Source organism: Nelusetta ayraudi, unplaced genomic scaffold (assembly GCF_046127955.1).
Source record: "Nelusetta ayraudi isolate G7.1 ecotype Tasmania unplaced genomic scaffold, CSIRO-AGI_Nayr_v1 ptg000098l, whole genome shotgun sequence".
Classification (NCBI taxonomy): Eukaryota; Metazoa; Chordata; class Actinopteri; order Tetraodontiformes; family Monacanthidae; genus Nelusetta; species Nelusetta ayraudi.
Window position 1 is genome coordinate 470,864 of NW_027466148.1, and position 13,236 is coordinate 484,099.

Genomic DNA, 13,236 nt, shown 5'->3' on the forward strand with positions numbered 1-13,236 from the left:
CAATTTGTGACTTGGCTGATGCAGATTTTACTTCAGTCACATGACCAACTCAGCCTCTCCAGACGCAGCTTTTGAGCTTTTGAGTTCCTTCCAGACGAGTCTGCAGCCCACCCACACGATCAGCCGGCTACAGATGTGGAGCAGACAGACGGCCGGAGTGCCGCAGTGCTGAGCATCGTTCATCTCTCCTCCTCCCCCTCTACCTCCTCCACGAGCCATCTCTCCTTCATCCATCCTCTTCAGCCCACAACCCCTTCACGGACACACACACAAAAAAAAAAAAAACCTTGCCGTACCTATCGGTGTAAACGATACGTGGAAGTGAAAGGGGGCCATAGTGGTGTTGCTATGGGAACCGTCTCTACGTCGACACCAACAAACCAGCTCACAAAGAACAGGACCACTGGAGGAAAGAACCTGCAGACCTCGCAGCCGTTGCGTCCTGTATCAGCACCACCCTCACACCGTCGAGGGGCAGAGAGCAGAGGAGCACTACTCCGCTTTGAAGTGAACGAGTGCGTCAAAAAGGTGGAATTTGAGCGAGCGGCGAGCGCGTTTCTCCGCATCCACCTGGAGCGTCTGATGGCTTTTGGCGAGGCGAGTCACGTCTGCAGCCAGACATCAGCAGCAGCTCAAGAAAAAAACCCTCAGACGGCGTGAAAGAGCGGGTAGAGGGTGGGATGGGGACATGAGAAAAAAGAGGGAGTGCAGGGCGGGAAAGACATGTGAGGGAGAGAGAGAGAGAGAGAGAGAGAGAGAGACAGAGAGAGAGACAGAGAGACAGAGAGAGAGAGAAGGAAGCAGAGACGGCGAACAACATTTCCTGTTTCCTGTCTGGCAGCTTTTACAGGCTCACCTGAGGCTGCGAGAACAAGCTCAAGTTGTCAGGGAGCTGTTTCAGGGCTTTCAGTGCACGAGCACAAACACACACACACACACATACACACACACACACACACACACCCTTGAAGTGTGCAACAGCTGCCCACATCTGTGAGGGAGGAGGAGGAAGAGGAGAAAGAGGAGCTAGAGGAGGAAGAGGAGAAGAGCAACATAATAAAGAGTCCATCCGAGATATTAATGCAACACAAATACACAGGGCTGCAGATAAGAAAGAACGGGGAGGGCGGTGGTGGAGGGGCAGCAGAGAGATGGAGGGAGAGGGGAGGGAAGGGATGGCAACAATCTCTTGGCGGAAGGAAAACAGAGTTTAGTGCAACAATAAAAAGATAAACAGTGTTTTTCTGCAGTTTGGGGCGACAGGGTTTTAGAGGCTGGACGTCCCGCCTTGGGGGAATAAGCCCAGATAATCCTGCTGCTGCTACTGCTGCTGTTGCTGGCGTGTGTGTGTGTGAGACAAGGCCTAATAGAGAGCGAGAGATAAAAGTGGGGGGAAGGGAAGCAGGATGAGGATGGAGGTGTTTGGCAGCTCGCTAGATGATAATGGCTGGACACACACACACGCACGCACGCACACACACACACACACACACACACACACACACACACACACACACACACACACATCTGCACAATTGAACATGCACAACTCTTCATTCATTTTTTTGTCTTCATTTTTTAATTAGTCCAAAAGCTTTGGCTGCTTGTTAATTCTCCGCCTGCGACTTGTCCCTACACGCTCTCGTCCCTCCCACACAGGTGTCGGAGATCTCGCCTCATCAGGCCGCCGCCCCTCCTCTCTCTCTCTCTCTTTCTCTCTCTCTCTCTCTCTCTCTCTCTCTCTCTCTCTCTCTCCCGCCGTCTGTCTGCAGCCTCGCGCATTCAGAACCTCGAGTGAAGGACAGCGAGCGTCAAAGAGTCTTACGTGAATGTGGCAAAACTCAGCATAGTCTTCAGAGAGTCTCTCAGTGGTAGTTATAACAGGAAGTGCGCCCTCTACCTCCAGCTGGAGGCGGCGTTTTGACGAGTGGGAATGCCTGATGACAGCGGCGATGGCGCCCGACAGCGGAGGGAGGCCCGGTGTCGGCTGCCGTGTCTGCTACCATCCCTCAAGTCCTCCTCCTCCTCGCCGACCCGTGACGGATCCCTCGCTGGTGTGATTACCTCACACACACACACACACACACACACACACACACGCAGGTCCGTCTATCTTTGTAAGGACTGTTTCCCCTTTGTGTATTAGCTGGGCCAACCTGGCAACCGCTAAAGACGCAATGGCAAAGCACAAATGGCGGTGACACCTAGTGGCTGTAAGGTGTATGTGTTGTCCATTTCACCCATTTCTGTGTGTGTGTGTGTGTGTGTGTGTGTGTGTGTGTGTGTGTGTGTGTGTGTGTGTGTGAGAATTGTAAATATAGCTTATATAGCAATATAGCATTAATATATAATAACTACAATTTTCAGACAGAGAAAACAGTGAATAGAAATAAGAAAAAGAAAGAGGGTGGGGGTGGGGGGGTAAGGAAGGACGACAAGGCTTGGCAAATTGTCGCTGATGGGCGGGGCTAGTTGACATTCCCAACCACGCACCCACCCCCAGCCTTTTTCCCTGCGTTCCTAACTAAAATTCCTGAGTTTGCTGAGTGTTGGATCCAACGGTTCAGATGGGAACATTTCTCATTTTGTGCCGGTGCGTTATTTCGCATTCCGCCGTCAAATGGACTTCCTGTGTCACACGGGGGTCAACTGCGCTCTTTGCTCTGGTTGGGCGGAGACGACGGGGAGGTTTGGGGAGGGGGGTTCTGGTTGGAAGCGAGTGTGGGAAGTCTGAACCAAATGGGACGCGGCCCAGGGGCCACAGCCGCCAGAGAGGAAGTGTTGAAAAAAGTGAACGTGGCCCTGTCATGCTCTGGCAAATGTCGGTTTAAAAAAAAACCAAAAAAACAGCCAAAAGAAAACAAAGCCAAGCTCAAACGGCGTGTGCGGCGCTGCGTGCTGATCCTCCAGGACTTCAGTGCACTAACGACGAGTGGAGCAGCCACTCTCGGCCAGCGGGACGGCCGCTCCGACCTCTTTGTACTTCCAACAAAACACACGGCGGTCCCACTCCAGCCAACCTCTGGCCCCCCCCCCTCGCCGCCGCTTTACTCCTCCTCGCCTCATTATCGCTCCTTTTTCATCGCCGCCCGTGTGAAGCAGCACATGAGTGGACGGCGGTGGTGTGCAGTTGCTGAAATGTCAGCTGCACGCCGCCGGCGAGTCCCTTAATTGGCCCCTTTTCTCTGTGTTTGCTTGGTTTTTATCGGCGGTGGCGCAGGGAGCAGCTGACATTAAAGAGGTGTCGGGCCGAGGAGGCCGGAGGAGGAGGAGCTGCGTCCACACTGCAGCTCCCAGCACCTGAGGTGAGGGTTTCTATCAGGCAGGAATTCAAAGTTCTAAAACCCTCCATTGTTGCCGCATCGAGTGGACAAAAAAAAAAAAAAGTTTTTTTTTTTGTTTGTTTTTTTAAGTCTGGCAGCTGTGGCTACACATGTAGCTCAGCAGCACCACCAGTGTGAATGTGGTGTGAATGAAAAACGATGTAAAGCGCTTTGGGTGCCTTGAAAAGCGCTATATAAATCCAATCCATTATTATTAGGAGAACATTCAGGTTTATATGTCAATCAGCTGATTGAGGCGGAGTCTTTCATCAGGAAGCATGATGAAGGCGGCCCGGATACTTTTATTGGTTCTTTCCCAGCAAAAAAAAACAGCATCCGAGGAGAGTTTTTTTCCTTCCTTTCTCCATTACATATAGTGCATTTATCTCCATGAGAGTGAAACACAGCAGAGTTTGGTGCCCATTGGCTCACTGCTGCTAATCATCCACAATTTGGTGTTCATTTATCTTTTATGCAACCAGGAGAGAGACGCAATCTTTTTTTTGAAATTCTGCTTTTGTTTACATCCCTTTGTTAGCGCGTTATCACTGCAGGTCCGTGCAGGTGGCGATGGCAAGGCAACAGGAAACACAGCTCAAGACGCATCAGCAAGAAAGTCTACAAAGACGGGCTAGCAGCGGTTAGCGCTGTCGCTACTCTGGTTTCTCTAGCCAACAATGCTCCATGTTTAGCGTTGCATTGTGGACAAGAGTGACAGCAAAAATGTGAGAAATCATCGTCATCATCTTCGTCATCATCATCGTCATCGTCATCAGCAGCAGCAGCTGCAGCAGCAAGGAGCCACCTAAACTCACCGCCCGCTAACTTCCACAGCGGTGAGGAGGGGCTGGGTACAAAAACACAACTCAAGACTGTGCTGGGCTGGGAGGGCAGGGTGAATTATTCATATGTTCCTCCACTCAGAGTGGGAAGAAGCCCAAACTTTGCCTCCCACAGGAGCTGGTAGGCCCCCAAGTCTGCACCAGACGCACAACACACACCATTTATCTTGACAAACGGATGCTTTTTCAACACATTGAACTCGCTGGATGTTGTTCATCGCAGCAGCTCTGAACCAGGCAGGCGGTTTAGGGTTTGGAGTTTTTCATCTTCTTCTCCTTCCAAACACATACAGTAGATTGCAGGCAGCATGAGAGGAGTTTCTCAGATTCGATGGGTCTGTTTTGATGCATCGTCCATTAACGCCAGTACAGTGCACCATCTCCGGTGGCTGCACATCAAACAGGGTTGTTGGGACGAGACGCCCGCTGCTGTTTGACAACCAAACACGACCTCTGCACCAATTAAATACCGAAGAAGCGAAACCCTGACGGCTCGGTAAACACCAACGCTCCAAGGGCTGGAAAAGATAAATCTACCAAGGACGGAGAGAGAGAGAGAGAGAGACAGAGAGACAGAGAGAGAGAGGGAGAGAGAGAGAGAGAGAGAGAGAGAGAGAGAGATGAACTGCTACACCGTAGTCCATTTGTTGACTTCTCTGCTTTAAACAGCTGCCCTGTGGCTGCCGCGCAGACAGTAGCTGCCCGCTCTAATTCGGTCCAGCTGCAGCGGCTGATGTTCCAGCACAAACACGACAGCAGATAAGTTCAGATTTCTGGATATTTGATGAAACCGCCGCTTCAATGACCAACTCTGAACAAGCGGCGAGCTGATGAGTTGATGAGATTGGAGGCCACGTCCCCCCCAAAAAAAGAGAGATTATTCTAATTTGAGGCTTGGATTCCTGGCTGCTCGCCAACAATCTCATTGCTTTGTGTCGGCCGGACATGTCAATAAAGACTTTCTGCCTCTGTGTTTGGCTGCTGCCACATGAGCAGAATTCAAATCTGATTCCTGGAATCCTTCCGGATCAGACACTGGTGTCTCCCTACTCTTCCTCTTGTCTTCCTCCTCCTCTTCTTCCTCCTCCTGACAAACACCAGGAGGTGACTCTGTAGCGGAGTGCAGCTCCCGCCGTGACCCCGGCTCCGACCTCTCTGTCTCCCATCAGATCAGCAGCGGGAACAGGTGTAATCTCCTCCTATCTCGCTCCGCCATCGCCGACAGACCAGGTGAGAGAGCGAGCGCCGCATCCTGCAACTTCCAGCGTCGCCAAACAGACACACACACACACACACACACACACACACAATGGAATCCCGGTGCAGCTCTGTAACTGTCTGGCGGCTGCAAGGACGTTATTTGTCTCTGCGGCGGGACCAGTCTGCGATTAGCGCCTGCGAAAGTGGAGGTGGCTCTGGCCGAGGTTGGCTGGTGATTAGCTGTGTTTATAAACGTTGATGCTCATTTGTCCGTCTGGGAGAAAAAGAAAATCCCCGACCCACACACACACACACACACACAAACAAAGACACAATTTAAAGGCGTGGGACATTTAGCAGCATGACAATAATTTTATGTAAAAAATCAGCTCCAAAGGGTGGTGTTCGCATGGCGGCTTCACTTTTAACCATGACAACTCCACAGAGTGAAAATTATTAAAGATCCATCTCAGTGATTATCTTCCTGAATTTAGTGGTGGAAAAACATGGACTTGAACATCAAAAAAACAAAACACACACACACACACACACACACACACACACACACACACACACACACAACCATCATCTGGTCTATTTGTCTAGTTATGAAGTTTCCAAACTGGAAACTTTCTTCAAACGCCGTCACAACTATCCTGCCAGTCCACAACGAAAACTCCTCAGAAGCTGGAATTTAAAAAAAACAACAAACAAAAATCTAAATCTTGCCTCTTTCCGGCTTTTCGTTGGGCAACAACTACGATTTGAACAAGAAATGACGTTGCGTTTCTGTCTGAGTCAGAGTCAAAGAAAGTGGCTCCTGGGATTTGGCTTAAGGTTTATCAAGTTATTGATGAGTCATTGTGCCTATTAAATAACACAAAATAACACAAAGTGACGCAAAAGAAGATTCCCAATCTCTCCTCCAGTTCTAGCTCCACAACAATGGCGACGGAGGGAACAATGGATGCCCATTAGCTGCACAAGGCTCAGCTGACAATAACCACCGGCTGCCTCGCTTCACTTTTCTATTTTTGATTGTGTGTCTGTCTGTGTGTTTGTGTTCCTCCGGCGCATTGAGGGAGCCGACAAAAAAAGTCGGCTTACGCGACGGCCGATGGGATTTTGCAACAATGGGGCCGTCAGCGGCGAAGGCACAAACGCATCAAAACGTCGAAGCCGAAAGCGTCCGACTGTCTCGACGGGCTCCTGGTGACCGAGGAGCCAAACGCATCACGTCACCGCCGCCGACAACCGACCTCATTGTGTTTCCTGCCTGTTGTCTACGCTGGATGTCTTAATGAGGCCGACTAGCACCGGCGAACAACGTCAGGTTTGAGTTTTTTTCTGTCAATAAAGTTTCATATCGAAAGCCCAGAAGCAGTTTTTTTTTTTTCCTACTATAAATCAAAAGAGGTCAGGTCCTGACAGTCTGCACTGTCCTGCGTGCTGGAATTTCTGGAATTTCAACAAAAGTCACCGGCAGCGCTGCAGACACCAAGGTTTCTTTCTGCTGGGGGATTTTGATGTTTTTTGGTTTTTTTTTCCACTTTTTTAACAGCTACTTTCTTTTTTGGTTGGAGCCGAGTCGACCGACCGCAGTTTCAGACATGACAGGAATTCCACCCGACGGCCTTTTGGGGGCAGATAATTGGTCCTCGCTGACTGGCCGCGCCGCTGAACGACAATATTTTGGCATCGTTTCTTATCTTCACTCCGCAGCCAGAGTGCAAAGCGGGAGGCGGCCGGCGACCGCAGGCGGAGCCCTACCTTTGGTCGGCTCGGTGCGCTTGGGCAGATCCAACGTGTCGTAGTTTTTGTCATTTTCACCGTTTTTTCTCCCTGTGGAGGAAAGAAGAGGGAGCGGCAGGTCAGAGGCACGTTGGCGCAAATGCCGACTCAGAAACAGACACACAAATGAAAAACATTTTTATTCCAATGTTCGGCCTGATCCAGGTATGAAACAAACACACGCACACACACACACACACACACACACACACACACACGGCTAAAAGCTTCACACACTCTCTTGCACTTAAAACCACACGTCAATACACCTCGATGTTGACAGGAACCACTGAATAGACACCAATAAACACCAATACACACACACACACACACACACACACACACACACACAGGTTCTGCAGCAGAGCTTGACGTGTTTGCATCAACTCAACGTCACTCGGTCGACGGCAGCTGCTCAGAGTTTTAAACCCTGGACTGGACTTTGTTAAGCCGAGCTCTGCATGGCAAGAGAAGGACTCACCTCCTTTCCGCCAAGATCTGCTGCTAACAGTGATCCTAGCCTACAACTAGTCCAGGGCCGACCACGGCAGCGTTCACACCAGATCTGACCAGCGGCGTCGTCTCACTGCAGCCTGCCGGTGACTCCACTGATTTGGTGTGAACGCAGCCTTGACACTGTGCTGATGGGCCAGGAGCTACTGTACTTCTAACTACTTCCTACGAGCTGGAGGGATGGGGGTGATGATGGTGGTGAGGAGGATGTGGGGTCGGGGGAGGAGGAGTCACTCACCTTGATTAAACCATTCCTCTATAGTTTGCCACGGAAGCAGCAGCGGTGGCCAAAAAAAGAAGCACAAGGAAGAAGAGAGGAGAGGTTTGTTTGCGTGTCAAGAAGCCGTGCAATAGATCGGGTTCGAGATAAACAAGCGCTTGGACTGTGAGGAAGAAGAAGAAGGAGGAGGAGGAGGAAGAGCAGGAGGAGGAGGGAAAAGAGAGAAACTAGAGGAAGATAAAAGAGAAAGAGAGGAGGAGGAAGTGTAGACAGGAGAGCCGTTCGCGGTGCAAAGATAGGAAGAGGAGAGAAGGAGAAGAGTCAGATGGAGGACGTTGGTGCCCTTTATGACATCACAAAGTGGCAAATTTGCAGATCTGAGTCAACGCCATTGACTTTGAATTGTGTTGTTGATTTTCTTTGTTCCTGAGGTGTGACTGTGATTGAAAGAAACTTCCAGAGAGATTTTCTCGTCGCCCACCCAAGATGTTTAAATAAAGTTACACAGTTAAAATCTCTGTTGGTTGAAGTTTTAAGAAAATACGAGTACGGATTATTTTTTATTCTGGTTCATCTCTCGTATTGATGATAAAGTCGGGACTCATGAGTGACACTTTTCATCTGGTCGGCAGAGCAGAAAATCAATACAGAGCAGATTGTGCAGGTGTCCAGCAGAGGAAACCTCTACAGTCGTTCACCGCTCTGTGACTGAGTGTCCATCGTCTCGCTCACCTTTGGCCTTCTTGCCTCCGAAGCAGCCGGCGTCGTCTTTCTTCTTCCTCTGCGGTCCCGCCGAGCCGGGAGCCTGCAGCCCCGACGGGTCCTGGAACTTCTCGGCGCCCGGCACCTCCTTGTGGACGTGGTAGGAAAGGTTCCTCATGATGCAGACGCAGTTCTCCACCGACTGCAGAGGAGCAGGAGGAGGATGAGGAGCAGAGAGTCAGAGACCATGTGACCCCTGCGGGTTTGCTGTCGAGGTTTCGCTATGGAGTTTCTCAGCTTTCTCAGAAAGTCGCTGCACCTTGTTGTCCATGTCCTTCTTCCCCACGGCGGACTGGAGAGCGTGCAGCAGGGCGTCCACCAGCCCCTCGCACTCCCTCAGCCGGCGCCGGGCCTCGGCACCGTCCGAACTCACATTCCTGAAGAAAAAAAATTCAAATTCCGGTGTTAGAGCGAGACGGCTCCAAACATTTCAGTAGAGAAGATGAAGGGAAGTTATTTATAATTCATCCCAGGTGATCTTGAGTTTGACTGGTGAGAGTGGCTACACCTCAAGTGGCTCACATACGTCTATATATTTATATTCAAACTGTATAATATTTTTATCACTTTTTATCGCATTTTATCATCCTGTTTTATTTATTGTATTTGTTGCTATTTTCTTTTCTTAATTTTTTGCACACGGGAGCTGCAATGAAAAATTTCATTGGCTTGTCCAATGACAATACAGAAATCTTGAATCTTGAAAGATCCAGAACCAGCGAATGGCAGCTGAAGGCCAGAAGCTGGTTAGCAGGGAATGAACCAGAATCCATAAGAAAATCAATCAATCAATCTATCAATCAATCAATCAAAGAATTTGTTTGTTAGAATATGTCTGAAGTTTCCAAGGACAACAAATCCTGATAACTGCCAAAGCCACAGCACAGAACATCCACGACCTTCACCACGTCTGAAGAAAAGAACATTTTGACCATGTCCTTAAATATTTGCCAGAGTTCTTTTCTTTCCTGTCGTGTTTCAAAAGGTTTGGCTGCATCAGAGGCACAAACACGTGGAAATTGTGTTTTTATTATGCTTGTACTCGGGTTGCGTTGCTATAGCATCCAGTCCTGAGCTGGACGGAACAGAGAAGCAGGCGCCGCATGTGGGTCAACGTTGGTGAATGGACACGGAAATACACTGCACTTGGAGCCTCACTCAGACGTATTCTTAGCACGATACAGTACATCACAAGTGCCTGAGGTGTCCAGACACTTTTTTTGCCACCACTGGGTATGTCCAGAAGATATATACATACTGTATATGGGGAAACCACTCAGTGTTCTCATCAAACCATGTGACGCTCAGTGCCGTAAGTCAGAGAAACTCTGGACTGAAGATGTCCTTGCGTGTGTTTCAGCAGCTGGAGCTGCGTGAGCGGCCGCCACAGCCGAGGCTTTATAACGCGTTAAGGGATCACTGCTGCCCCGCCCCCAAACTGGGGACTTCATCATTTACGAGAGCTACCAAGCCCAAATAATCCCATTAGCCGGCCCCCGGGCGGCACTGTGAGTGAGCTTCACGGCCGCCACCGCCGCCGCCGTCTCCTCCGCCAGTCCGCCAGGGTCGGGAGCCTCCTGCACTTCCTGGTAATCCAATCAAGTCTCTCCTGGCTGCAGACATGTGGGGCCATCTGGACCTGCTCGTAAACCCAAGGAACCAAGGAACCAAGGAACGAATCCCTCTCCAGCTGTCAGGGAGGCGTCGCCGCCTCTTCCTCCCGCCCCTCTTGCCCCTCCCCCACCTGTCTGTAAAAGCATCCCAAAGAGGCAGCGACTTCAGGTTTATGTGACAGGAGCCAGTCTGGGGGGGGCAGGGAGACGGCAGGTAGACGGAGGTAGACAGACAGACAGACGTTTTTTACAGAGAGCTGTTTCATTTGCAGGAGCTGTCCTTCGTCTTCTTTTTACAGCCGCTGCATCTGTCAGAGGAGACGCCGCCTGACGGCTGACCTGCCACAGTCCAAGACCTGCACCTCCTCCACCTCCTCCACCACCTCCACCACCTTCTCCTCCTCCACCTCCACGTTCTACTTCTCCTCCTCCACCTTGTCGCCCTCCTCCTCCTCCACCACCTCCACCAACTCCCCCACCGAAACCTAAAAGACTTCCATCGTCTTGGTGAAAATTTTGCAGCTTTTTTTTTTCCTTTTGCAAAGCAAATTTGTTTGTGGATGCTACGCAAACAGAAGGTCATTTCATCACTTCTGTTCTGCCACTCTGTGGGCCTCCAACCACCTCTGGTCTGGTCCCCTTGAACGACCTTCAGATACAAACACTGCAGCGTGAGGAGGATAAACTGGATGGAGTCTGCAGTATCGAAAACCGAAAAAGCATTGCACAAGTATTGAACCCACGAGGACAACAACAACCCATCTGACTTTTTTCTGTTGTCCTGCTGAAGATTGTTTTCTCATTACTTTTTTTTTTTTTTTTTTTTTACCTTTTCATATCAAAGTACAACAGGCAAAAATCAATCTGAGGGACAAAAATCGCTCTGAGTCTATTGACGAGAAGACAATTTCATCTCATCGATTTAATCCGAGGCTCAGTTTTTTTTGTTTTTTTTTCCGGTGGTATTTTATAAACCTGGGGATTTTTTTTCCGTCCTTGCCTCCTGATGTGTGAAGCAGAGACGGATGAGTGTTTCATCATTACAGCCAATCAGGCCGCAGTGAGTTCGGCGGCGAGGAGACGCTGACAGGCCGTCACTGGGGGGCGTCTGTGTGCTCCGTCAGCACGGCGGCAGCGGCGGAGAAGGTCACAGCTGGACCAACCAACTGGAGCCCAGCTGATGGAGACGGATGGAGGCCGCAGGAGATGGATGGAGATGGACGGACTGACGGACACACGGCTGAACTCTGTGATTACCCAGCAAGGTCACGGGCGACACGGAAGGGCCGCCGCGTCTCTCCCCGGCTCAGCTGAGTTTGATCGATTTTCGCATCCTCAACCACTGATGAGCGTCTGAGGACGACGCCGTCGTTTGGAGTCGAGCGTGGATCTGCAGATCTGATGGCTCCGCCTCGTTTCTGTCCCCTATTCCAGACGTTCCGACTAAGCCTTTTGTTTGCTTTTAGCTGGAGGCTGTAAACAGAGGGCTAAATGCGCTACTTCCCAGCCATCTTGAGAGTTTTTGGTATCATTGCAGTCTGGGATTAAAAACTAAACGTGTGTAAGTGGGCAGAATGTGAGTCAGAGAGTCCACGCGTGGGACAAGAAAACTTCCTGGAGAAACAAACGATCCCGCGCCACGTGTGGCTTCATCCGGTTCATTAGCATGCTAGCACAGCGGTATGGACACCGCGCCACTGTGTGTACGTAAGCTCCTACTGTCAACAGCACCGGAAAAAGGACAACAAAAAAGTGCTGCGAATCGCTGATCCCCGTCAGTGTAAACAGTGTCAATAAGCTGCTGGAGTTCCAGCTCCGCTTGTTCCGGTTCCGAGCAGGTGCGACTGGACTTCCGGCGGTGATTCGGCGTTTAGAAGATTCATCTATGACGTCCAGATTCACCGCAACGCAACGCCACGTAAGACAAAAAAAACCAAGAACAACCGACCACGGCGATCACCTGAAATAAATTGTCGAAATCGAGAAAAAATGTTGCGGTTACCTGAGGCAGCCGGAGGTGTTCTTGAAGACGGTGGTCCACTCGGCGTCGCGCGGCTTGGAGTCCTCGTTGGGCTCGTGCTCCCAGCCCGAGTGCGGGATGATGACCTCGTTGGTCATGGTCTGCAGGCCGTGATTGATGATCACCATCTTCAGGGGCTCGTAGGACGACAGGTTCCACAGGGTTCCTGCCGAGGACGGGACAGAGTTACAATCAAGGCAGAAGAAGAGGAGGAGGTGTTGGGGTTGGGGGGGTGGAGGGGTGAGGAGGGCGAGGAGGGAGAGGAGGCTCAGGAAGAGGATTATGAGGAGAATATCAGAGGGAATAAGAAGGGTGAAGGATGAAGAGGAGCCGAGTGAAAAGGAGGGCAGGGATATTTAGTCAGACAGAGATATTCAGGAAGGTGTGAGAGGAAGAAGAGGAGGATTAAGAAATTGCGAGAAAAAAAAGGAAGGAAAGAAGATTACAAAGAAAAAAAAAGTGACTCTGCGACGCTGCGCACTTAAAGAAATACAAGGGAGATATTTGATTTCACTTGGCCGCAGCCGCACACAGACGCAGACATTTCTCATTAGCATGATAGTCTGCGATAGTCTCATCACCGCCGCCCTGCAGGCCTGGCTGACTGCCAGCGGCTCGAGATCGATACTGCAGATTACCCGTCTGTTTTAAATATATACGCACTTCCAATACGCACCGAGTGTGAAGAGATCAAAGCCAATCTGTTTTAGGCTCTTAAGTGTCTCCGCTCGGCCCGTTTCGTTATAATAATAATAATAATAATAATAATAATAATACTGCAAATTAACCAACCAATACATTTGTGACAGATACTGTGTTTGTTTGCAAAAGGCCTTCAGCCAACATGGAACGGCTCCAACTCAGCAGCGTCCGCTGCCGGAATGTAGTACAGAAGATCCAAACAAAGGAAAGAACATTTTAGCATTCATCTGCACAACTTGACAGGCAGCCA

At 50.2% G+C, this 13,236-nt stretch overlaps 1 protein-coding gene across 6 annotated transcripts in view; it reads right to left on the minus strand.

The window, feature by feature from the left end:
• arvcfb (ARVCF delta catenin family member b) overlaps positions 1-13,236 on the minus strand; it is a 119,017-nt gene that overhangs the window by 16,800 nt on the left and 88,981 nt on the right. For 4 of the 6 annotated variants that reach the window (XM_076048277.1, XM_076048276.1, XM_076048275.1 and 1 more), the window contains 5 exons: positions 12,267-12,450; positions 8,911-9,028; positions 8,622-8,793; positions 7,908-7,925; positions 7,136-7,207 (listed from right to left, as the gene is read on the minus strand). In XM_076048277.1, the coding sequence (XP_075904392.1) occupies positions 7,136-7,207; positions 7,908-7,925; positions 8,622-8,793; positions 8,911-9,028; positions 12,267-12,450 (564 nt within the window). The remainder of the gene's footprint in view (positions 1-7,135; positions 7,208-7,907; positions 7,926-8,621; positions 8,794-8,910; positions 9,029-12,266; positions 12,451-13,236) is intronic. The other 2 variants (XM_076048279.1, XM_076048274.1) reach the window with 1 other exon arrangement.